The sequence below is a fragment of the Pithys albifrons genome, chromosome 2, assembly GCF_047495875.1.
Source record: "Pithys albifrons albifrons isolate INPA30051 chromosome 2, PitAlb_v1, whole genome shotgun sequence".
In the NCBI taxonomy this organism is placed as follows: domain Eukaryota; kingdom Metazoa; phylum Chordata; class Aves; order Passeriformes; family Thamnophilidae; genus Pithys; species Pithys albifrons.
In genome coordinates this window covers 44,611,915-44,638,215 of record NC_092459.1, presented here as the reverse complement: position 1 = coordinate 44,638,215, position 26,301 = coordinate 44,611,915, and the positions used below count along the sequence as shown (strand labels likewise).

The following is a 26,301-nucleotide window of genomic DNA, read 5'->3' as shown; positions in this document are numbered from 1 at the left end:
GGGCATTACTTTTTTATTTTTTTTTGCAAGTAGTTAATATAGGGATGCTCTCTGTTCCAAGCAGAGTGCTACCTGTCACCACCTGTCCTAGGCTACTAGGCATTTCTGTAAGTCAGGCCTAATTTCTGTAGCCTAGCTTTTGAAAATGAGGTGTAGCGATTAATGATAGATAGAAAATTTGTCATCAACTTGTCAGGGAACAAATGCACCCTCTGTGTCAGAGAGAGAAAAAATTAGTTCTGTTTTTTTTATGGGCAGTATTCATGTGACCTATGAAAACCCATCTCTACTCAACCAACTTGATTTTTTTTCTTTTTATTCCCCCTCTACTTTCCAGCTTCTGCCAGTCATCTGGCATTCTTCATCTAGTCTTGAAACACCTGTTTTTACTTGAAGTCTAATTCATTGTGGAGTAAATTCATCCTGTGCATTAAATGAGGCAGGCATGCTGTTGAAAAATAGTGCTGGAATATGATAGACAGACTGTATAAAGCAACAGTAAGCAAAGCCTCAGAGTAGTTTATTTTCTGTTTTAAATTTATTGAAATCGTGCCATCATCTGTAAATAACTTCCTATGTGTTTATCATGCAGTTAAGGTCAGCATACTAGGCTTGTCTGCCACAAAATTTTGAGAAGTCTTATGGTGATGGTCCTGTGAAACTTCTTAGTAGATAACATATTAGAAGAAACTTTATCTGAACTTTATTAGGTTTTGTGAGTTTTCTTGAGTAGTGAAGTTCACAGTGCAAGATGAAAGTTAATGCACAGGGGGTTGTATTGGTGGCATTTAACAATGTGCTGGAGCAGAATAGAAATCGACCTTTCTCAGATATAGGTAATGTATTCCCTTTGTTCAAGAAGTTTGAAATAATTTACGGGTAGGATGATTCCAGTCAAAGGCATTCTTAAGCAGCAGGAAAACCTGCTGTTCCTGGTGACTGGCAGATTTATTTCTGCAGGCAAGCTGCAAGTGAACCATCGTACTTGATCTATAAACTCTTGCTTTAATAGAAGAATATTGCAAATGAGCATTCCTCATATTCATGAATATGTTTAAGAGAAGATTTGTCAAACAGGTAAGCAGTCCTTCCTTTTTACTATGGATGGATGAAAAATAATGCAGAAAAAAACAGTGCCCAGTCATCTGAATGTCTTTTTTTTTTTTTTTTGGCTGTGATTTCTCTCTTGGTTTAAAAATATAATGGGTATAAGAATGCTATTAGAAAAATAATATGACAGTGTTTTCATGAAATATATATGTAGTTTCATGATCTTACGTTAGAACATAATTCTTTTTTTCAGTGAATGGTGCAGAGAAATAATGTGCAATGTGTGTTAGCATTATATATATAAGAATGAATTTTATTTGATGTATTTATTAATAAGCTCAAACCTTTCTTTTTTAAGGGAGCAAGTCTAGCAGAAATTAAGAAACAGTACCGTGCACTATCGCTCAAACACCATCCAGATAAAGGAGGAGATGAAGTTATGTTCATGAGGATTGCTAAGGCCTATGCAGCGTAAGTTTTTGTTCCCCATTAAAAATGGGAATGTAATATTATGGGGAGGGAAACCTTTGTGATAGTAGCAGGGACGGGTCTAAGTAGACAGGAAAAAGTGTATTTGGTTATGTAACAAAAATGAAAACATGTCTCAGTTCATTGCGTGTTTCTCTGTATAAGTAAAGAAGGATAATTTGTTTTGCAACTGTCAGAATACTGGAAGGTGTTAGATCTTTGTTTTAAACTTTAATGTCAGCTAGGAAAAATGTTTAACACATGTTTAATCTTAAAGATGACAAAGAACAAAATAGATGTTTTGTTTTTTAACCAGCCAACCCTGTCAGCAGTTTTGAAGCAGTGCTTAGAAAATAAATACACTGTTCGTTTCACCTGGTGATGAAGGCAAGGAGCAAGAGGCAGTATTTTTACTCCATTCCTATCTAGTGACAAAGATGTTTCATACTGATTCTGACGCAGTTTTCTCTCAGCTTGCCTGTGTCCATTTTCATCTGCACTGGCCTTGCAGTCCTGATTTTTTTACGTGGTGACTGTTTCATATTGCCTGTGTGGTTCTTAAAAGCTGAATCCTTGAATCTTCTTTTCCTCTAAAGTAGTTTTGGTCTTACCTCCAATTACAGCTTTTTTTTGCTTTTTAGTGCCTGAAAGTCCAATAGTAAAAACTTGGTATAAAGGAAATCCCTTCTTACTGATTTTTTTTCTTTTTTTCCATAATCAAGATGTGGTTTGGGTTTTGTAACACTGTTCAGTAATGCTTTATAAGCTTTTCTATTCCAAATTATCATCTTGTCAGTGTCCAGTAGTCTCTGCTCAAGTTCTTTTAGATATTCCACATGTGAAATGTTTAACACCAAATTTGCATAGCAGAAGAAAGTTGATGTTACACGTGATCTCAGACTTAGTGGAGTGATAAATTCGTATAGTGTTTTTTGTATATTATTATGCAAGATAGACTTAGCAAACTACAGGAATTTTAGTATGCATTTCAATCACAATGCCAGTGTGACTCCTGTTACCAGTCTCTCCAGTACACTCACTGTCGCGATGCTTGGTGTCCCCAGGTGATGGGAAGGCATATGTGGGTTGAGCCTGTTCTCTTCAAAATTCTTTTGCTAATTGTCTTGTTTTTAAACTGTTGTTCTGAGACAGGTATGGCCATGCTGGTCTCCCAATTTGAGGAGACAGTCATACTTTTTTAATGCACTTGAAGAGACATGTTTACACCACCAGTTGATCTGCTCAGCTGTTGATAGGTGTCTTATCTAAAACAAGGGCCACCTTCATGTTACCTTTGTGCTGACATGGTGTTAACTTCTTTGCAACAGCTGTACTGAGTCACTGTGGTTGCTCAGAGCTTCATGACACACCCCCCTTGCCTGTCCCTATGAGCCTTTTTCCATTGTAGGGGTTTATGGGGTCAATCACACCATCAAAGAACCCAGGAAGGTGGTGATTTCTGCTTTGAAGTCAGTTGTCCATGTGGCTGACCTTACTGACTGAGAGTCCTCTTAGGGGCACAGTGAGAAGGAGAACCAACACCATGTCCGCTTGAGCAGTTGTGAAATATTTCTGCTTAAACACACCTGTAATCACTATGAAAGTCTTTTCAGTAGCAAATTCTGGTATGGCTTTCTGAAGTCCTGAAACATTTAAATCCTTTGCTTTGCAAGCTAGCATTCAAATGCTTGGTGCTATAGTTTGATACTTTGAACACTAGTGCAAGTGCCTGGTTCAATTCCTTAGGTTACTTCTTCCATATAGTGGATGCCTGGTAAGCAATATTCCTCCTTCTAGTAACAGGGATTCTGTTGAGGTGGCATAGTATTGCCACGAAACTGGCATTACAGAACAGAGACAGAAACTGTAATATTTAGGATGTGGTGTCTTGTTTAAGAAGAGAGAATTAAATTATGAAACTAGGGAGTCCCAGGGAAAAAAACTGAGAATCAAACACATGCTGTCAATGGCTAAGTCTAGAATAAGATAATTAAAGGCCCACATGGGCCTCACTTCTGCTCTATCAATTCATCTTGCATGTTCACCTTCCTTCCAAAAAAACCCCAAAACATTTTCAACATCTGTCTTTGAAAATGTGCTGTACTGTAACCTGGCATTGAAAAGTGGTCTTTGCTGATGGGTATGCAATCACTCTCATGAAAGGAAGATGTGATTGTTCCATTCCCTGAATGTTCATCTTCTGTGTCTGATTTCTTTTCCTGTCAGAGTGCTAAAAGAACATGCCTTGTGTATTATGAAGGACTACAGCAGTCTTATCATATTAGATTTCATACGGGAAATGTCAGAACCTGTTTAGCTTGCCAAGCCATCTTAAAAGGGTAGTGCGAATGCCACATTTTAACATTTCATTATAGCAAGGATTTAGAGAAATATCTTTACTTCTGTATTAACTTTGTATCTCTTCTAACTAGTTTAACTGATGAAGAGTCACGAAAAAATTGGGAAGACTATGGTAATCCAGATGGACCACAAGGTAACAATTATCAATGATGGAAGAATTTTGTACATTGAGATGTAATATCTGATCAGTCGAGGAGAGCTCAGGTCTTTGTATATTTATATATAATAACTTTCTCCAGTGATTTGAAGCAATGCATCCAATCAATTCTTTGCTTGTGAAACTGGCTCTGTGGTGGTGGTGGCAGGGAAAGCCAGGAAAGAGTTTGCTATCATATTTCTCAAGCTTCTTATTATGGTGAAAAGAGAAGGTATTTTTTGACTACTCAGCTGCAATTATCTGGAGAGACTTGCCAATATGAATGGGGGTATAAGGAAAAATAGAATAATACTTACCAGTAACTTGTCAGTTTTAGACATTTCTTGGTATTTATGATCAAATACTATAGGTGTATATGAAAAGTAAACAACTAGCAGTAATGCAATAAACACACTTTGAAAGGATGTACAAGGATATGTATATATTGAAATAAATGCACATTTGCACTCCATTTACTGAAATCAGTACTGTTTGAGTGTAGCCCTATGCCTTCTTCATCGTAAGGAGTTGTGGTGATTATCCCTTTGTAGATTGTTCCTGGGCAGGTAGCTACATGAAAATAATCCTGATAATGGTGTGTTGAAGTTTGTGCAGTAGATGATTCAAACTAAAACAATTTAAGACTGAAAGTTAGTATTTTTTTCCCCTGTTTGCAGTTGTGTGAGTTGCTTATAAAACATTTTTGTGACTTGTTTAAGTGGCCATTACAAGCAAAATGGAAACCTGCCATTTGTTAGGACGGGCCTTCACAGATCTGTGCTTGTTGATACCCTGTAGTTTGAGGGGCTAAGTGCGTACTGTGTATCTATGTGGAATGAGTTACAGCCATCTTGGAAATAATAAATGGGATTTGTAACTTAATGTGAAGTTATGAGGTGACATGAAGGAACTCTGTGCTGGAAATTTTTCTGAATTGTATCCATCCAGCATGGAAAATTAATTTTTAAAAGCAAAAATACAACCACAGCCCTTGAATCAGTGTTTCAGAGAAACAAAAAAGAAATCTTCCCTCTCTCTTCAAAAAGTCAGTCTGACAAAGGTATTTCTCAAGGACTAAGGTGGTGATTCACTGTGTTTAACCACTGCATTTTATAACAGTAGATTTCTTTCAGCTCTGAGCTTCTTGTGGTTTCCTAGCTGTGCAGGAAAGGGGTCTCTGTCCCTCTTGCTGCAAAATGCAAGTAAAATCTTTCTTCAGAAATTCTGTCACAGTACCACTAAAATGGTACTCTAAGTTTTAGACTGCTGTATGCACTAACAGCTTTCCTGGGACCTTTCTTGATGCTAAATTTTTACATCCACAAACTACTAACTTAATGTTGCCAAGGCATAGGATTTCAAGTGAGGCAGTATGTCCTTGAATGGATCTGAGGCTGTGACTTAAAAGAAAACTCAGGCAAAAGTGGAGAATTTTAAGGCATGAAGATCATTGTGCAGCGGGCTCAGTGATTGTTTGCACAAACTTACGGGAGTTTGGATTCCCAGAGGGCAAAATGAAATGATTCTTTGGTAGGGCAGCAGTTCATACTGTGAGCGTGAAGCCTCCTGCATTTCTGAAAACCCCCTGCCTCAGACTACAGTGGAATTAGAATTGCCTCCTTTATTTCTAGACCTCCCATTACTGCTTCAGCTTAAGGGTGGGAGAAGTCCCTGAAATTTCTTTCTGCCTCCTCAATTCTGTAACCTTTGTTTCAATGTACCACACTGAAAGGTGAGGAGCTTTCTAATTTAGGGAAATTCATTTTCTTTTCATTTATACATCTGTAGTGTAAAAAATCTGTATCCAAGGTATGTACTCTGGTTTTCTAGTTCTGTATAAAGGATGGATACAGTCCCTGATAGAGATATTTTCTGGGATGAGATGAAGCACATCTGGTGTTGACACATCTAACCAAGTTAGATTTGGTGCATCCCACCCTCTGTGCCTGGCACAGAGGAACAGCAAGCAGCATTCCTGTCCATCCAGCTGAGGCACCATGGAGGTCAGAGGCAGCAACCAAGGCTTTTGGATTTGGCATGACTTACTCCTTTACTAAAACACTGAATATGCAAAATCATTCAGAAAGTACAAGCAGCTGAGGGAATCTGAAGAGTAGAAAGATTGGCTTTTAATAACATAAGGCACTTTTGGTAGACTATTTCCTCGTGGTATTTGCTAGTGCTTCAGCTCAGTGATCATGGGTGGGGGCAAGGAGATTCTCAGACCAGAAGAGAAAGAGCTTTGTACTGACCTACTTCTCTTCCTTGAACAATATGAAGCTACAGTCCTAAAGGTCAAAAATTTTGTGGGAAACTGAAATTGATGCCATCAGTAAAAGACACGTTTTTAGTAGATTCTTCTGAAAAACCTGTGACCATTACCAGATAAGGAAGTGTCTCCAGACTCTTCTCTGGAGCAAAGCACTTCCTGTGCCTTAATGTGGCAAATTCACAGGTTATTATTCTGTTGAATTGAGGTGTGGTCAAGTCTGTCAGAGTTAATAATTTGAGACTCAACAAATAAGTTTTCAGCTTAATTATATAAGTTGTATTAGGCTTGTGCATAACAACTGGTCATCTGAGCTAATGGCTGTCACAATCTGCTGGAGATAGTGTCAGAACAGTACAGAGAATAAGGACATATAGGGGTCCTAGTCCATCCTTCTTTAAGGCATTACTCTTCATTGATACATGCTAGTACTGAGGAAAGGATGTTGTTTTTCTTTTAGGCAGGGCCTAGAAATCTGTAGAGTCTTATTTTTTTTTTACTTCCACCTCTTTTTTCACAGGACTTTCAGAATTGGGATAGATAGTGTTTGCAAAATTTAATTTATTACCACTGAAGTGTCTGAAGACAACCTATTTTATGCTATTCTGCGTTCAGGTCTGCAGATGTTACTTTTGGAGAATCATCTCATCTCTTTTGTGCAGCTTAACTCCTTTTAAATTGAAAAGTATTCCTCTCTGTTTCTTAGCAATCACACAGAAATTTGAACTGGCAGAGGGTTTTGTGTTTACAATTTACATCTTAGAACACTTTCCTAAAGGTACAAACTAATAAAACTTCCCACAGAAGCAATTTACTTCGAGCATTTTCTAGCAGTTCATGGTCTTACTGAATATATTATGTATTTAAACTGCTGAAAACTGCAATGCAAAGCTCCTAAATATTTTCAATCTGTGAAATATTTTTATATATATATATAAGTAAATCTTGTCTATTTCACTGCAATATATTAAGCTAAAATATTTGGTATTTCATATGTTGGATATGTCTTGTTATTTTATTGCATGCTTGAGTGTATTTCTAATTTGTTTCTTGATTTTGCTAAAATTTTGCTTATTGAAGTGATTAACCTAAAGTTTTTTTGTGGGTCGGTGTTCTTGTTTGTTTATTAGGCATAATATGACTTTAAAACCATTCCTTAATATTTTATAGTGAATTTCTTTTCTTTCGTCCTACAGCTACAAGCTTTGGTATAGCTTTGCCAGCTTGGATTGTGGATCAGAAAAACTCAGTTTTGGTGAGTCAGTTTACTTAGCTTAAGATTTTAAGGTGAACTTTCAAGTGTTCAGCTTAAAATGTTTGTGCCTAATACTGTGCATTTTTAGTCAAAACACATAGTTAATACCTTGTTCCAAATGCACATCTTTGAAGCAAACTTCAGGAGTCATAAGTATTAGAGTAGCTTCAATCTAACCTTTGAGAGTAAAGTATTAATATGGTTGGAAAGATCTCATTCCAATGATAATCAGGCTGTACTATGGTCACCCCTGCTAGACAAGGTGTGTTTGCTGTTGCAAGAAAACCCATACAGACCTGTTTGCTGGGTTTCTGTACTTGCATTTGGTTTGCTAGTGATTCTGTAATCATACAGTGTCTAAATCTGTTTGCATTTGTTGCTGCAAGGTATTTGGCTTAACCACTTGATTTCTGTTCATCATCTCTGTCCGCTGCATCACAGCTTAGCTGCCAACTTTGTAATTATTAAGGAAACTGACCTGAGACAATGTGTGAATCATTTAGAATATTAACTGATACTCTTTATTTAAACCCTACCCATCTATTTATATTAGTTGTAAGTTGTTCCTCAGAAATAACAGGTGTTATGCAATAAACTTGCGTTAATTTGTAGGAGGCTTGCGGTAATACTGCTTGATTGCATTTTAGAATAAACAAGAGTGGTATTAAATAACCCAAGTATCTAATACAGTATGTTTCATATTTTTTCTCTAGGTTTTGTTTGTATATGGATTAGCATTTATGGTTATTCTTCCAGTTGTTGTGGTAAGTATTACCTAATTAATATTCTACCCTCTGTAAGCAAGCAGTAAACAAAGCTGTGTTAGATGCAGAGTTGCTTATTGCCTTTCATGGAGAGAGAGAGAGAGCAAGTGAGCCTTTTTTCCATGCATATGTTTTCTTTTATTGTGAAAAAGTATAGCTACTGTAGCTTCAGAAAGATGCAGTGCAATGATAGAGAGGGGGTTGCAGAGTAAATATTAGATATCACAAAAGTTACTGAGTTAAATAATCTGTCTTGCACCTTCTTTCATTCATCTGAAGAAAATATGAGGGGATGAGCTCCAGAAGAGATTAGTGGTGTTACAGTAGAGCCAAGGCTGGGATGTCTGTCATTGGTGGTGCTGGAATAATTACTGCCCATGGAGCGGGTTTTTGATTGGGCTTCTCTTGGCTGCCGTCGTTTTCGTAACTTCAGTTTTTATTAATCTGTGCACCATGAGATCTCTCCCCTTGAGACTTCTTTGTGTGAGGAATCAATTTCTAGATGAGTGTTATTTCAGGCATTGGGTTTGCCTTACAGTACTGCTTTTGGACAATGTCCCTTATCCAGTAGTTGTGCATTTGGGATATGGCATGAAGAAAGACTCAGGAAATTGGCACCCCAAACCCTTCATGTTCTTGGGAAGAAGATTTTCATTTGAAAAAGTTTCCTGAGGTCTTGACAGCTACATGCATCAGTGGGTGCAGAAACTCAGCCAGGCATTATCCCTTCCCTTTCAAAGTCTTTCTGCATAATTGAAGATTTAGTGTAGAAAATTAAACGTGGTGATTTCAGCAAGTTGTTGAATAAGAAGTCTAACATCTAGGATACAATGTCTACATGTTTTCTGTGTCTGTCCTTTTACGTTTTGATTGGTGTCTGTTGATGCTTTTTGTATACACGTACTTTTAGTGATTTATGACAGATTTATTGTAGCTCATGTGAAAGTAAACATCCTTTCTGTTGGTAGAAAGAAATGTTCTGAGCACAGAAAAAAGTAATCTGCCTCTTTTTGCCCCATACCAGATGTAAGCTTCTACATTCGGACTTGTCACTGTAAATTTCTTTTATAGTCAGTGAAGAGGAATAGTCATTTTTATGGAGCAAATTATGTTATAATTTCATTCTAAAGTAGAGATACAAGATGATTCATGCCTTTAAAGGGCCTGTTTCTCTCTTATGAATCAATAAAGAAGTCGAAGTTAACTCCAATGTAGTCATCATATATTTGATAGGCAACTAAAATAAAGTAGTGCTACTTCCACCCTTTGAATCCAGATCAACAAAAAGGAAAATACTGATAGGTAGTTCTCTCCAAACCTCCACTGACCTAAATAATATTCCATACATGAGGAAGAGACACAAACTATATCAGAAGCAGTTAGGGCAGCCTCTTTCACGTAGATTCGGACTGACTGTAGTAACATTTTTCTTCCAGTATCTCTACTTAGAAAAAATTTTGTATTTGTGAGTTTATGATTAAATTTTGCTGCTGCAAAACTTTGTATGAAGTTGTGTAGTATTTTGTGTCAGGGTTCATCTACTCATGGAAGAATCAAACCTAATTTATTAAAAAGTTTGTGAGGAGCCAGTCCTAGAACATTTCCTGAATAACTTGCAGGGTTCTTGCTATAGTTGCCTATTAGATTAATAGTAGTAAGCATCACTTACTACTTTTCTGCTTATTACTCTTCATTTATGGTAAACTTAACAATAGATTGAGAAGTATCTTCAAGGCTTTTCCTCATGTTAAGTGAGCTTTGGTTACAGGGAGGAGTTTAATAAACAGACTGCAGTTTATAACACAGCACATCATTTTTCTGAAAATATAGGGTACAACCACTGTATAGTGAGGACCATAACTGGGTCATTGGTGTAATGCTAAATACTCAATTATGGGAGTGTTGCTGAAGATTTGGAAAACTTTCTCTGTTTACCTGAAGGCTTAATTCTGAAAATCTACAGCAAGAGCAGTGTGCCACCTCCAGATTCCCCTTAATGTTTTCTGATAGATTACTGAATTTTGTTTTTTGCAAATTTTCTCATGGTGAATTAAATCTCTATTTTTTCTTGATTTGGCCTTGGTCTGCCTAAAATGAGTTTGATTTGAATGCTGTGTTGCACTCTAAGGAGTTGCCATATATATGGAAAGTGATAAATCTACTGTTTAGTGGGTTCACTAAAACAACATCAGAAATAAAGAGCTGTCCAGAGAAGAGCAACAAGGCTGGTGAAGGGACTGGAGCACAAGTCCTATGGGGAGAAGCTGAGGGAGCTGGGGTTGTTTAGCCTGGAGAAGAGGAGGCTCAGAGGTGACCTATCACTGAAGGGAAGTTCTAGCCAGGTAGGGGTTGGTCTCAATAGGACAAGGGGCACAGGCTCAAGCTCTGCCAGGGGAAATTTAAGTTGGAGATAAGAAAAAATTCTTTCCAGAGAGAGTAATCAGGCATTGGAATGAGCTGCCCAGAGAGGTGGTGGATTCACCATCCCTGGAGATTTTTAAACTGAGATTGGCTGTGGCCCTGATCTGGTACCATGATCTACCATGATCTGGTAAATGGACTGGAGTTGGACCAAGGGTTGGACTTGATGATCTCTGAAGTCTTTTCCAACCCAATCGATTCTGTGATTCTGTGTAAATGTGTGCAAGTGTATATGTTTGGAGGAATTCCCTAGGTTAGAAGTCATCTAAAAACATGCATCATCAGATTCTCTCAGATGGATATATTACTGGGCTTTTAAAATTTGTGTCAGCAAATTTTTTTTTTGTTTGTTTCCCTCTCCTTTCTGAAACTCAGTTGGTCTTAACATAGATAAAATGAGTTGGGCTGCATTACCTGGTTGTGAATAGACATGGGGTCATTGTGTTTTGATGTGTTTTGATGGTTCCTTGTATATGACATCAGTTTGTTCCTGTTGAATGTCTCAGGGTTCCTGGTGGTACCGATCAATACGATACAGTGGAGATCAGATTCTCATTCGGACAACTCAAATATATACATATTTTGTCTATAAAACACGGAACATGGACTTGAAACGTAAGTAAAAGGCAACTTGCGATTCTGATGTGTTCATCTGAAAATCCCAGTCTGCTGATGTTTAAATACTACTTTATAAGCCTTTATTAGGTTAAAATAATGTTTCTGCTTCTTTTAGAGTATTTTTAAAACTTCATTTTGTTGCAGGTGGAGAGAACTCTGTAAGAAGACTTAAATATTTCAGAGAGGAAGCTGTATAGTTCTGTATTTATGTCCATCTATACATTAAAAAAAGAAAGAAAAAAGGATATTGTTTGTTGAGAACAAGCTGACCGGCCTGTAGCACTCAGTTAGTATGTGGCCACCAGAAGCCAACCTCCATCTGTGTGTTTTCTTTTGTTAGTATAACAAAACAGACTTTGGGAATTTTCTAGGGGCTGTCATAAAAATGTTATATTCATAAAGAATGAAATAGCATTTCTGGTTCTCTATTCTTACTTCTTATATTAGAGCTAAATTTCTGTTTAAAAAATTTGCTGTCAATTCAATGTTATTTTATTACTTGTTTTAATATACTTATTTTCTTGTCTGCTCACTTTAAAGGAATGAAAAAACCCTTTTTTTGGGGAGATCTGTAGGTGTCTTGTGTTGGTGCTGAACTGAATCTTTCAGTTTGGGGCCTGGCATGGCCCTGAAGAATTAGCATGGTACTAGATAGTGCTGGATTGGATTTAACTGCATTGCATGCTCAGAGCAATTGAAAAGCACAGTAGAAGGGTCCCCAAAACCTGGTCTCTTCTTTCTCCAAACTTGTCAACAGTTGGTAATTTCATGTTAAGCCTTGCTCTGAACCATAGCTTTGAGGCCTGATTTGCCTCTCCTGTAGATCTAGTTAAAAAGCTAAGCCTAGGTTTAAAGTGGCCTTATTTAAGGACTTAGCACTTTCAGAGAGTCCTGGGATCAGGGGTAGGTCAGGTATTTTTGACACTGAGGTCTGTTGTGCAGTCTGAATGAAAAATGAGGTGCAGCTGGGGTGGCTTAGCCAAACCACACAGAGATCAGGAAAGGCTTTGGCTTGGTTGAGAAGTCCACAGTGGTGTGGTATCAGTGCAAAAACTCAGAGTTTAAGCCTGGGCAAATGCAATCAAAGCAGGCTTGGAAAATGGTGGGACTGACCTGTGTGACTTGCCTTGTTTAAGGTATTTTTTCAGGCTTCAAGCAAACAGCTTTTTAAATTTTCCTTTCCTGAAGGTCCATGGTTGTTGATCTTAGAAACTTACAGTTGTCTGAAACTCTTCAATATGCTCCTCTCAGGAAGTGAATAGATAATCGAGGGCAGAAATGAAAATCGATGCTCAGGGAACTTGATTCATTGTGTTAGTAGCTGGGATGGGATTCACTGGGCACTGCAAGTAGGCAAAAATAACTGATTGCTCAGAAGAACTTGCTCAAAATTTAAGAAAGAAGCTTGAGTAACTATTGCTGAAAAAGTTATTTTAACTGGAGCAAATGGTTCTGTGAACTTTGATTGTCTGTGGCTGAGACGTCTCACACGTTCATGAGCACAAAGCTCAAGATGGGACCAAAGTACTCAGTTGTGTAAGGCTTTTGTCTTAATTACACGACAGATTGTTTTGAGTTAGTATGGATTTTCCTGATCACATTAGGAAAAGAGCAGTCCATCATTGTGCAATTTGTTGGCAGGGATAGTTATTGAACAACTTTTCTAATTATTTTTGAGGTGAATTTTCAATGCTGATTGAACAGAAATTTGAGTTGAAATTTTATCCTTCCTTCCTCCCCCTTCAGTACACATGATGGTGCTGCTGCAGGCGTAGGGATTGCTGAGAGGAATGGTTCTGTGAGCATACAGTAGTAGTCAAACTGCTGTGCAGTGACATCTGCTAGTCCCTAAAAAAAGCCTAATATTGTTTTTTGTGAAGACAGAATTTAGTGTTGAATGCTGGACTTAATGCCGTGCAAAGTGGAGTCTTGAGTATATTGTCTCCTGTCAGGCATTGATTGTTTCTTCCTTTGCCCTGTGGAGTAGTAACTGATCCACTAAACAGAGAACATGGATATTCATTTTTGTTGGGGGAAGAGTGGGAGTAAGTTTTATGGCTGAAGGTTCTGAAGGATCAGTCGATGGCTTAGGATGTTGTTGACATTTTCTTTGTCTGACTCCAATTATCTTTGCAGGGCTTATCATGGTTTTAGCAGGGGCTTCTGAATTTGATCCTCAGTACAATAAAGACGCAACGAGCAGACCAGCAGACAACATCCAGATACCACAGGTCAGTTGTATCAAGAAATGCTCTGTAAATAACTGACCCCTTCAAGGGAAGAGGGAGATGGTGCTTTCAGATGACCAGCTGACAGAACTCAAGTTCTCAAGGCGTTGGTTTTGTTGAGATGCAACTGTATCCCTTCAGAAAAAGGAATTAGAAGCTAGACTTGATTTAAACTTTTTTTAAAAGAAAATATAACATTAATTGGTGTTAATACTTATTTTAAATGGAATCAGTTTAGTATATCAGCTGCTGGGTTGGGCTTTTGGAGAGGGGTAAACTAAACAGAAAATTGGAGTGTCAGCCCTTACAAATTTGAGTATTGATGTAAGAAGGTGATCACCGTTTGATAAGGTTCTTTTAAATCATTAACACAGATCTATCTGACTATGTTAATACTGAAATAAAATTATTATCTGACCTCTGAATTAGTAATGTCTTGAAATATTACAAAGATTTCTCCATGAATGTCTGTTCCCCCGTGGTTTCCGTGTATATCCATTTCTGCTTGGTGTTTCCAACAGAGATGCCCTCATGCATGCTGTGGCAAATAATTATTACTAGCAGAGTTTTAGAAAGTCATATTTATAAAAACTAACCGTTTGCTTTTAAGAGGTTTAAAGCACAGTGTACAAAATGCTCCAAAGACAATGTTATGAATTGGCACAATGAGAGGAGATAGTCTCACAGTTTTAACCTTTTCATGCACACAGTTGAATTTTCATATTGTAAACATATTTTCGTGACCTAAGCATAAAGAAAATAGACTGAGATATCTCTTTACTTAATTGTCTCTTTTACAAATTCTTTTTCATGTTGTGGACTTTAAGAGTAGGAAATTGAATTATGGTAAGGTGATGATTTTCAGCAGTCGGAGCAAAAGGCTGGAAAAATCACCTTGGTCATCAGTTATTTTCCCATGATGTTGCAAACATTGTCATTTTGCAAGCCCTTTACATTTATTATTTAAAAGGCAGTCAAGCCTCTGGTAACCATATCCTACTGAGAAGCTGATCCAGAACTTGCTGTTCTAGTGTCTTGTTTGTGAGCAGTTTATAGCCTTGGTTTTTATCAACACTGTTCTGGAATCTAAATTATTCCTGCTGTCTATCCTTAATGCATCTACAGACAGAAGCAATACTCCATTAGTTATCTTTTTGTCTTTATTTTGCTAAACTGGAAAAGCTTCTGTCTTTTATTCCCCTCTATTCCAAAAGGCTCTTTATTTCCCTCCTCCTGCTATGTGCTGAATGGAATACTGTTCCCAGGCAATATATTTCTAAATTTTACATTATTTTTTATTTGCTTAGGATTTTCCACAGTTTTCTGTGTTAAATCTTAGCAGTGCTTTAGTCAGTGGCATTACTGTTCTGTATTTCTGCAGGGAATAGCTTTCAGTATACTATTGTCCACAACTGTTTCATATGGTGGTTAATACAATTAGAGTGGGATTGCAGAGTTTTCTGAATTTCCCTTGTCTTATGGTGTCTCTGTTTTCCAGCTAACAGGCTTCCACCTTTGAGCTGCAGTTCTTGTTAGTTTATGCATGTTTATTGCATTTTATACCACTGGATTTTGTTCCCTTTCTAAAGCTCCAGTAATCAGTGTCATCTGTTCATTTTTTTTTTCTGAATATATGGCAGTGCAATTCTCTGAAGCATCAATACAGGAGGGTATTGCTAATAATTTTTGTTAGAGTATCCTGCTTTCGGGACTATGATCTTTGTTCCCATTTTTATTTCACTGTTTTATCCTAAATGAAGTATTGACAGTTTTTACAAAGTTCTCTTATCAAAGTTTTACTACTCTTGATCTAGTGTGATACAAGGATGTGCTTAAGTTCCCTTTTCAAAAGTAGGGAAAGACTGGTCAGAGGTTAGTGTAGCTTAGCTGTTGATACCCAAACTTCTCTTTTTGGCTGGAGATTTTGAAGTGTCTCTCAGGTAACTTTTTTGACCTAAAAGGTGAAGCTTCTGGGCTATGTATTGATGCTGCTGTATCTGAGCTCCTGTTACTCAGACCTGTGTGAGCTCTGGGTCTTGGTCTGGTTGGGATCAAGAAAGGTCATCCTGAGTAAAGAACACCGTGTTTTTTTCAAGTTGGTGCAGTTTATCAGCAAGTTAAAATACTTGATCTTCAGTCTACCAGGGATTTCAGGCTTATAAACCTCCTTCATGTGATACTTGAGACTATTTCTGGGGGAGTTTGCTGTGTCTTAGATGGGTGAAAGGTCTCAAGGTGAGTCTGTTGCTTGTGTGTATCGAGTTTAATATAAAAACCTTAGAAATATGGTTGAATCTAGTAAGCCTTGATAGCAATAAAATCAGATTTTAAAAATATTTATCAATACTAATTTACTTAAAGATATTCAAGACAAGTTTCTTGCATGCAAATCTTTACTACCCCATTGTTCTCACATTGAAACAAATGCATATAAAGACACTTCTTTACTTTGTGGGGCTGGCTTATGAATGAAAATGATAAATGCTTATCAATACAGACGTCTCCAGGGAAAAGTTACTTAAAGGCTTGCTTTTATGAACAAACCTATTTTTCCTTGTAAACTGTTCTCCTATATTTGCTTCCCTTTAGCAACAAAATAGCTGTTTGTGTTTGACTGTTTAATTTTAGCTAATCAGAGAAATTGGTGGCATAAATTTGAAGAAGAATGAGCCTCCTCTCACCTGCCCTTACAGTCTGAAAGCCAGAGTTCTGCTGCTGACTCATCTTGCCAGGATGAAAGTTCCTGAGGTCCTTGAAGAAGGTAATGGCTTCTCACCTAATCAGATATTGTTGGGAACAGAGCAAGATGTTGCATGCTACAATATTTATGATTCTTGTCCATTAAAGAGTGGAATGGATCTCTGGTCAGTAGACTCTACAGAGGGTACTTAGTTTTTCAACTTTAATGACTCTTTAGAACATTTACTTAGTATTTACTTGTTCTCCTGGCAGCCTTGTAATGCTGGTATCTTACTTTTTAATGCCTTTGGCTGCAAATATGTCTTAGATAAACTTTTTTTATCTTTGTAATAGGACAAAAAGTTAAACATGTGAAATGTATTTGCTTTTCAGAACAAAGAAATCCAAGACAAGCATAATGATCTCTGTAACATTTCCATGCATGTTTATTTTTGAAGTTTTTTAGCCCCCTATGTGAAACAAAGATAACAAGATTAGAACATTACATATCAGTTACCCATGAGCTTCAGTTTGTGTTTTGGAATTTTTCATACTTGTAAATATTGAAAATGAAATGTTCCTAAATGCAGCTCTTAAGTTTAAACCATGAAAGTTATCATTTTAGGCTGACCAGCAAACTTGTGATGGTCTACATTTTAATGCAAATTAAAAAACAATAAAAAAACCCACCCCCAGCAAAACAGGAAGATGCTTTGGTTCGAATTTTTCTTTTTTTTTCAAAACAAAATTAATCAATCTGAAGGAGTCACGAAAAAGTCTCATCTTCCTTGCCAACATAGTTACTATTTGTACTTAAAACGTCACAGAACTGTATTCAAAAGTAGTTGCTACTTCACAAATAATGTTTTTCCCCAAACTGGTGTTTCACTTAAAATTAAAAATTCTTTTTTTTAACCTGCGATTACTTAGAGAATTTGTGCTATTTTCACATGATTGATGAATTCTCAATGCCCTCCAGTTGCTTTTTTTTAGATGGATCTGATAAGTATTTCTTCATTTGGTATGAAAGCTGGTATACAAAATTTTTCTCTTAGCACTTGCTTTTTCCTGTTTTACTGGGAGATGTTACAGATGGAGGTGCCAGTGAGAATAAAGTGGTATTTTCAGAAGTACAAGAATGAGTAGAAGTGAAGACCGTGTCATTAAATGTCTAGTTCATCTAAACTGTCTGATTTTTTTTTCCTTAAAGTAGTACAGTATAAATGCAGCCAGTTTTATCTTGCAGATCAGCAGTTTATCCTTAAAAAGAGTCCTGCATTGCTTCAAGAAATGATTAATGTCATCTGCCAACTAATAATAATGGCTCGAAGCCGGGAAGGTAAGAAAAGAAACTGTATAATTAAACTCAGTAAATACATTTCTTCATTTCAGTACTTCATGAAGTCTTTGGTTCTTGTGGGAAACTTAACCTGTGATATGTAGAAATGCCTAACTGCACTTTTACTCTTTTTGTTGCAATGAGAGAGCTCTCTATTTTGAGGGTTGAAATGGTGCTGCTGCTCCCAAGCAGTGCTCTGAAATCCTCAGTATGTGTGTTCTGCTTGTAATGATTTCAATTCAAGTTTCTCCTTAAATGCAATTGAAAACCTTTTCCTAAAGATGTGGTCCATTTTCAGTAGCAAAGCACTTCTTATAAGGGACTGTGTTCATCTGTCTTTCTATTTGTGCTTCTACAGTTTTTCTCTCCTCCTGTGAGTGCCACTTCTTTTTTTTAGATCATTTTTTGCCATTAGTTCATTGTATGTTGCTCGTATTTCTCCATTTCAGCATTCTATAACCTGCTATGTAGTTTTATTCTCAACTTGTAAAGGCAGGTGCTTAGCTGTAATTGCCATTACAATTTAATTGAAATATAATATATAAGCTTTTTTCTTTTCACTGTAAAAAGGCAATCACTCTGAAGATGATTGCAGTGTAAAGAAGCAAAGACTGGAAATAATTCCTTTATTGCAGCAAGATAGGCGAGGCATTTCTTTTACACCAAACTGGTGACCATTTGTTTGACTGTTGCTGGGAAATAATATTTACAGCTTAAACTTTACTAGACCAAAACTTCTTTAAAGAGCATTGATAGCCTCCCAACATGAATGGTTTTGGGAAAGATCTTTCCCAGCACTATTGCCAGTGGTGCCGAAAGTTGTGCTCCCTAACTAAACCAAGTGTGAGAGGGGACATGAGCAGATAAGGATGTTGAGTGCTGCCTTACATGTCCTACTTTAGAAAGATAAAGTATATTTCTGTTTCTCTTTGAAACCCTGTCTTGACTAGTCTGTGAAACTGCTGGTGAGAAAACTTGAAACCTGGAAGTCAGCAGTAGCCATAGTTTTCCTTGTAGAAGGAATCTTCACCTAACATTAGCTTACATTTATTAATAAGTACCTTATTAAGAGCTCAGCTGTGGATATATTTTTGTGACTGTTTTCCAGACTGGCACTGTAACAAAGTTAGAGTTATGTGGTGAAAATTACACTCAATCACTTATTTCATAAGAAGCTATGTAGCTGTTTTTGAATGTGTGTGTGGTTGTTTTGTGTGTTTAGGCTTTGCTAGTTCATCTAGACCAAGTCATAGAATCACAGAATCGATTGGGTTGGAAAAGACCTCCAAGATCATCAAGTCCAACCCTTGGTCCAACTCCAGTCCATTTACCAGATCATGGCACTCAGTGCCACGGCCAATCTCAGTTTAAAAACCTCCAGGGAAGGTGAATCCACCACCTCTCTGGGCAGCCCATTCCAATGCCTGATTACTCTCTCTGGAAAGAATTTTTTTCTGATCTCCAACTTCAATTTCCCCTGGCAGAGCTTGAGCCTGTGACCTCTTGCCCTATTGCTGAGTGCCTTATGTTACAGCTAATTATGAAAAGTGCCTGAATACTTATTTATAAACCTTCACATATTCCAAATTTAGGTATGTCTCTTTTTTTGTCTCTATCGTATTTAATAAAAAATACTTTAAACTTTGAGATACTGTAAAGTACATCAAAGCTCTGAAAGGTGTCTTTTAAGGTGGCCTATGTCTATATTAGCCAACTATTAAATACCTGTTTTCTCTTGTGCAAAATGAAACCAAAATAATTTAGCCAGAAGCCTTTTTTATGCGACAGAACTGGAAGTCTTGAAAAATGAAGAACACCTGTAGTTCTTCTTGTAAAAGCTGAAATAAGATGCTGAGCATAGTACAAAGTACATTATATACTTTGAAACGTAAATGACCTCCAAATAGCTTTATTCTTCTCCTCTAATTCTGAGTGGACGTGGAGATAGCTCTTTAATTTGACAGTAAAATGATCATTTATAGATGCAGAGTTTTTAATAAATTGCTTTGAAGTTCTAGAAGATTGAGATTTTAGCTTAAAATAAAAAACCCCAACTTTTTGGAAGACAGTAGTGTAAACTAGTCTTTCATTTGCATGTGAAATGGAAGTAATAGTTATTTATTAACAAAATGTGAACAACCTCTGCAACTAACAATTTCTCGAAGTCATTGTGATCCCTTCCAGACTCAAGGAGTCTGTGAAAGTGGAAGAGAATTTGTAGCTGTCATTATGTGCAGTAGAAATAACTTCTCTAGATTTGCAAAAAAAGTAGGAGTGTGTCATAGGTGTAGTTAAGGACTTGTTTGGTATTTCTTTACAGCTTTTCTCAAAATTATTTTGAAGGTTGACAGTGACAGTATTCAGAAATTTGGTCTTTGATCTAAAGTGAAGTCACTGCTTTTACTACTTGTAACGTAGCAAATGTAACACATCGTTCCTGTGTTTGATGACTGTACATGTAAAGAGAACTTTGCTGCCCTGCTGACTGTTGATGGGAAACAACTGGAACCTGGGGTTGGGGTTTTTTGCAGGGAGAGGGTGGGATTGTTTTTTTTGTTGTTGGGGGTTTTTTGTTTGTTTTTTATGATATGATTAAAATTGAAGTTAGATTTTGATATTTTTGAGAGACTTTTGTGTTTAAGTTGGTGTATTTGTCAGCATAATTTTAAGTAGCTTAATATTTAACTGCAGATGTTTTTGGGGTTAGTTTTAATTTTCCCTTATATTAGCCTTGACATGGTACATAAAGTTATCACATGCTTTAACTAGCCATAGTTTTTCAGCAGACCTGATCTGTGAAAATACAAAGATGATGATGATGGTATTTGTTAATAATTTGGGGAACAAATCTTACTTTGTGAAAACTAAGTTGGGGGGGGGGGGATGAGGAGTCTCATTTTGTGCTTTATTTATGTCTTTCAAATATCCTGAATTGAATTTATTATTATTATAAGCTTAAAAATGTCTGCACCCATTTGTGCACACTTTGTAATCAAGTCATTTGAAGAAAAGCACTTGGGATGGATCTTCTCAGTCCTGGCACTGAGCTTTGCTCTGTGGCATCCATGGCTTGCATCCGTTGTTCTGTGGCAGGTAACTGATAGCTGATAATCAACAGGTCTAAATTATAGTCATGTTTTCTTTGAGATCATCCTTAAGTATGATAAGTAGGTAGCTGCCTTGCCAAGTGAGGGCTTTTGCTGCCAAACATTGAATGTCCTGTAGTAGCTGCAGAAAAGATAGGCATGAGTCCAGCTGTCCAGCCAAGGCACATGCCTTAATTCAGTTTGGCAGCTGCAGTGTAATGCAGAGGTTGTGGTTTAACCCAGGTGTATAATTTGCATTTAAATTTGTATTTGACTACTTTAATGGCATATATTGGGTTTAAACTGAAAGAGGGTGGGTTTACATAAGGGAGATTTTCTTCCCTATAAGGGTGGGAAGGCACTGGCCCAGAGAAGTTGTGGATGCCCCATCTCTGAAAGCATTCAAGGCCAAGTTGGGTGGTTCTCTGAGCAACCTGGTATAGTTGAAGGTGTCCTTGCCCCTTGCAGGGGGTTGAAACTGGATCATCTTTAAGGTCAACCCAAACCGTTCTATGATTCTATGTTTTTGGAGGACTTTATAACCTTAGATTAAAGGTTATCTTGTATTGTGCACTGACCATCAGAAGATGTCAAAATGTTCTTTGGGCAGTTGGCATTTTGCCAACTCAACCCAGGACAACAGCAAAGGCATTACTTTTATGGAAGGGGCATTTGGGGGATGTTAAAAGCTGTACTGTCCCCAGGTCCACTCTCAGATAATATAAAGACCTGTATTCTTTTCAGGAAACCAAAATAATATTTTCCAACTTTGTTGAAATGTTTTTCTACTGTCATATGGATGATGGGTCAATCCTTTAAGAAAGAGTGTTTTTCTACTTATACTAGTGCTCTGTGGTCTCAAAGCTCTAGGCAAATTTCCTACAAAAAAACAGGTTGGTGGAGAATATTTAGGATTCTTTTGTTGACTTGGTTTGCAGTGTGTGTTTTTATTTAAAACAAAAATCCTGTGCCTTTCCTTAGCAGAAGCCAAAGAAATTACAGGGGAGATGGAAGGATAGGTAAGATGGAAAGTAAATGTGTTATTTAGTTGGAAGATTAGTCTTTCTGTTACTACCTTTTTTTTTCCTTCCCCCTAAAAGTATAAGTTAATCTTTCTTAGTTACCAGTATGTCTAGCCAGGTAGTTCCAGTCATGTATTAGATTCCTCTTTGCATTGCATATAATCCTACAATATTTATTAATCTACTATATTAAACAGAAAAAATCCTGCCATGTAGTTTGATTTGATAGCTGATTACATTTACAGCTTGGTGTAATTAGTGAAGAAATAGACAATTTGAAAGGGAGAAGAGCAGGTGCAGCAGAGGGAACAGAGTGATCTTTCATGTGCATTTAACATGCCTTTACAGCTACTTCCAAATTTGCAGGAGAGTGAGTGGTATAAAGGAAGAAGAAAACATACTGAAGACACCAGAATTGGTTGGTTGGGGGGTTTTTCAGATTTAATACTTTTTCATATTTCCTCTGTTAATTGTTTTAAAATTAGTTGAAACTTGCTTTCTATCACAATATGGCCACTGGCACTTAAACATTTAGCAGTTGTAGCTTTGGTACCTTTTTGATCAAGTGCAGGTTGTAACCTGTCTGCCTTCTCAGCCAGGTGTCAGTAAACCCACTTTTATCTGCATCTCTAATTGCCTTGATGGTGTGGTAAGCTTGATCACACAGCCCTAGCACAGTGGTTTAATTAATTAATTAATCTACTGAAAGATACCTCTGTGTCCCTGTAGTAGTGTCCCAAATATACCAACCATACCAAATATATGTATTTTCATACATATATATTTCTGTAGGTACACACAGGTATTTGTAATCATGCTTATATGTTTGTAAGCAGTAGATACTTGTAACAGTCAAGGTAATCAAAGGTTGGTTGTTTATCAGAAAAGGTTTTTAAGTACAGGAGAAAATGTGCTGATTCTTAAATGAAATGACAGGCATCATAAATTAGAGGTGCCTTCTGTAATACCTGTTTAAAATGGCCTTCAGTTCTTTCACAAGTACGTGCCACATGTAAGTGCAGAAAAAGTTTTAGGTGGTTTAAATTCCACTTGGCTCTCTGAAGGAGAATCTAACTTATTTTTGTAGTTCACAGTAAGGTATATATGGAGCAACCCAAACATAGTCAGTTCTGGACTTGCAGCAGCTCTTGAGCTGCGAGAGAATTCTGAAATGATTTCTTAAAACAGGGTTTATGATATGTTTTATTTATGAGTGGATGGTTGTCAAACTAAGTGATATGTCTGCTTTGTCTTTGCATTTCTTTGCAGATGTGTTGAAGAGTTTTAAATTACTACTTGTCTGTTTTTTATTGTTTTTTGCTCTGTTTTTGCTAAGACTTTCTTCTCATCTATGTTATAATCATTTTCATTATGTACAGTGTAGGCATTTTTGTACTTTAAAATATTGAAAGAGTTATAGGTAATTTCTAAAGGAAAGTTAAATAGGTCTTTGCTAAAACACCCTTTTTAACCTTTGTAAATAAACCTACAAGTCATGTGTTTGATATTTTTGCAGCTGTTATTACTGATTGCTCACATAATATGCTCTGCTTAGCTTCACTTATACATACAGGTTTTTCTTCGTGTAATAGGCTGTTACCTTTAAGTTCATCTCTCAAGATGAAAATCTTCTAAATAATGTATTATGTTGTAAAATATTAATGTTTAATGATCAACTGTATTTAATTATATGCTTACAAAGTAGAGCTAAACTTGTTATACAGACACACACATGTATAACATACACAAATATAAGCAGAGTCTGTTTTGATGCTGCATTTTTTTTGTTTGATTGGGGGACTTTTTGTCTGTAATAGTTGCAGAGATACAGTGGGCTGTTGTTCCCTGAGACAATGTTAGATGGAAGTCTTTCCCTTTTTTAGTGTTCAGCCGTGACACCCCAAATAGAGGGAAGAAGATGCCTGCTGAGCTGTGTGACAGCAGTGAGAGTAGAAATGCTGCCTGGTTAATTATGCTGAACATTTTAAGATGTCTCTTTTGCTTGGTGGACTGAAAACAAGGTTTTCTGTGGTTTATAATGCAAGTATACTTTGTAGAAGTGTAAGGAAAAAAAGGTTAAAAATTATGTTGTTTGTTTCATTCTCCCCAAGAAAGGGAGTTCCGTGCTCCATCTTTGGGATCTTTGGAAAATTGCATGAAGCTTTCCCAGATGACAGTCCAAGGACTTCAACAGTTCAAGTCTCCCCTTTTACAGCTGCCTCACATTGAAGAGGACAATCTTAGGCGAGTTTCCAATCATAAAAAGGTATAAAATTACAAATGATACTTGTTAACTTCTTAAAATGCTTTCTGCGACTTCTTTTACTTACTTTCCTGTAAAGAAGCAAGGTCATGAATTAGCCAGAGAATAAGAATAGATTTCTTTCACAGCAATTCAATACAACACTTCCTTGATGGTATATCTGCTTTTTGTTAACTTTGGCCCAGTTAAAAGGTGGAAATTAAGAATAGAGATCTGGTAAATGTAAATAAGTGTAAAAGATGAGTCTATGTTGACCTCATAAATGGAAGAAATAAGAGTTTCTTTCTTAGTACAATAGACTATCTCCTATCTAATATTTTTCCAGAATGTGTCTGGAATATCCTCTTGGGACAATTTTTGAAGCGGTGACTGGAGATGGGCAGGGGAGGCTTGTTTGGCTTTACATCATTCTTAATCTATTTTGATAGAAAATATATTGAGAAGCTTACACAAACAAGTTCATAAAAGGAAAAAAAAATCAATTACTCTGGGAAGTATTTCAGGTTATGTGATCATGTACATTTGACAGAATGTCTTATAAAGCTCTTGCTGTGCAGTTGTAGTAAGGTGAGTGTTGGTATTTGTAGACTTTAAGGATGAAAAAGAAAGTCTTGTCTGAATCCCTGCATGTCTTTCTTCACTTTGTTTTGCTGGTTGTCCCGTATTCAAACCTGCTTGTTGATCTGACTCTAGTGTATCTTCTGGGATTGCCTGGTTAGAAACAAGCAATTGTTGTCTACTAGAAGCTGTTGACTTTTCTGATAGTTTTATTACAGTGATTTATTTGGATCAGTCTTGAAGGTATACTTTGTCTCTGATGGAAGTTTTGTTTAGCTTTAACTGCAGCCATCAGGGAGTGTTTAAATGCTTCTGTATTAATGTGAAGACTTAAGAATTCTTAGGTACTGGGTTTTTATAATCCCTTTTGAAGATGCTTGTTCATTGAATATTCAAGTAGCCTTGTGCTTTGGATGAAGTAAAAGAACCATTCTCTTATAGGTATCATTAAACAGTTTTTTTAATCCAGCCCTAAACTACAGGGAACATTAAAAAAATAAGCGATTTTAGATGTATTTTTGACATGTGCAGTGTAACTAAGTACAAAAATCAAGAATTTGGCTATTTTATAAACCCACCTCCCCTTGACCTGAAAGAGGGAGGAGACCAGTTTATTAGGCTTGTTTGTGCATGTTCTCATGCACTGAGCTCTTCAAGAAGACAGTGTCCTAGATTGGAAGTATGATCAGTCTACCTGGATGCATGAAATCGTTTGTAATAAAGTATATACATTTATAACGGTGAGGTAATCAAGTGTTCAAATCTGTGTTTGTTTTATACTTTTAGCTTGCTCTGCAAATCTTAAAAGGACTGGGTTTAGATTTGTTTCCAGTTCATTAAAAAAAAGTTACTTTTATTTGGCTGTTCCTGCTAATACAAATCTGAAAGCACTGAAGTACTTTATCTACATAAAATCCCTATTAGTAAGATTTCTTGGCTCAACTTTTTGAAAAACCTGGCTGAAATAATAGTTTTATAAGAAACTATAAAGTGCCATTTCTAAGGGGTGACATACGAAGGAACATACCAATGTTCAAAGCAGTGCTATTTAGTAGGTTTGAATGCAACCTCTTTGGTTTATTGTTTCTCAAAACATATGCTTGCTAGTTTCCTAAAGTGTGGGGTTTTTTATAAGAACAAATTAGTAACGTGGAGACACATGTGTTGTATTATCAGGAGTGTATTTGTGGACTATGTTCTGTACTACCATGTGACTTCCTTTCCTCCTTTTTTTTTTTAATTTCAGTATAAAATCAAAAGTATTCAGGATTTGGTGAGTTTGAAAGGCTCAGATCGTCGCAATTTACTGCACTTTCTGGAAGATAAGAAATATGAAGAAGTTATGGCTGTCCTTGGCAGCTTTCCATATGTCACTATGGATATAAAACCACAGGGTGAGTGGGAGGTCCTTTTGTTCTGTATATGTCACTCTTCTAACATTTTGGTAGTCTGTTGGCAGTAGACTTTAAGAGGATGCTGAAGCACAACTCACTGTTATTTATGTGACCTGAAAATTACATACTGTTTTGAGTGGCAGGTTCTTGTACATGAGATTTATAGTCTGAGGAGATAAAGTACAGTGAAACATTTTGTGAATTCCCAAGCCAGCCATAGTTTCTCTCCTGCAGGACCTTATCAGATACTTTTTTTGTTGATTTTAATATGTCATGAGCAATGTGGAATTCTGGTTGAAATACCACTTTTATTAGCTATCTTTAAAAGTTGTGTTTATTCCAGAATTTATGCTCAGCTTACTCCAGCATGGAGAGTCTTCAGTGAGATTT

The 26,301-nt window shown here is 36.7% G+C and overlaps 1 protein-coding gene across 1 annotated transcript in view; it reads left to right on the top strand.

Moving 5' to 3' along the window:
- Positions 1-26,301, top strand: part of SEC63 (SEC63 homolog, protein translocation regulator) — a 63,380-nt gene that overhangs the window by 23,585 nt on the left and 13,494 nt on the right. Inside the window, exons 4-13 of the mRNA XM_071548856.1 lie at positions 1,409-1,521; positions 3,951-4,012; positions 7,481-7,539; positions 8,253-8,303; positions 11,231-11,339; positions 13,479-13,573; positions 16,199-16,331; positions 17,496-17,588; positions 23,808-23,962; positions 25,764-25,911. Coding sequence (XP_071404957.1) covers positions 1,409-1,521; positions 3,951-4,012; positions 7,481-7,539; positions 8,253-8,303; positions 11,231-11,339; positions 13,479-13,573; positions 16,199-16,331; positions 17,496-17,588; positions 23,808-23,962; positions 25,764-25,911 — 1,018 coding nt within the window. The remainder of the gene's footprint in view (positions 1-1,408; positions 1,522-3,950; positions 4,013-7,480; positions 7,540-8,252; positions 8,304-11,230; positions 11,340-13,478; positions 13,574-16,198; positions 16,332-17,495; positions 17,589-23,807; positions 23,963-25,763; positions 25,912-26,301) is intronic.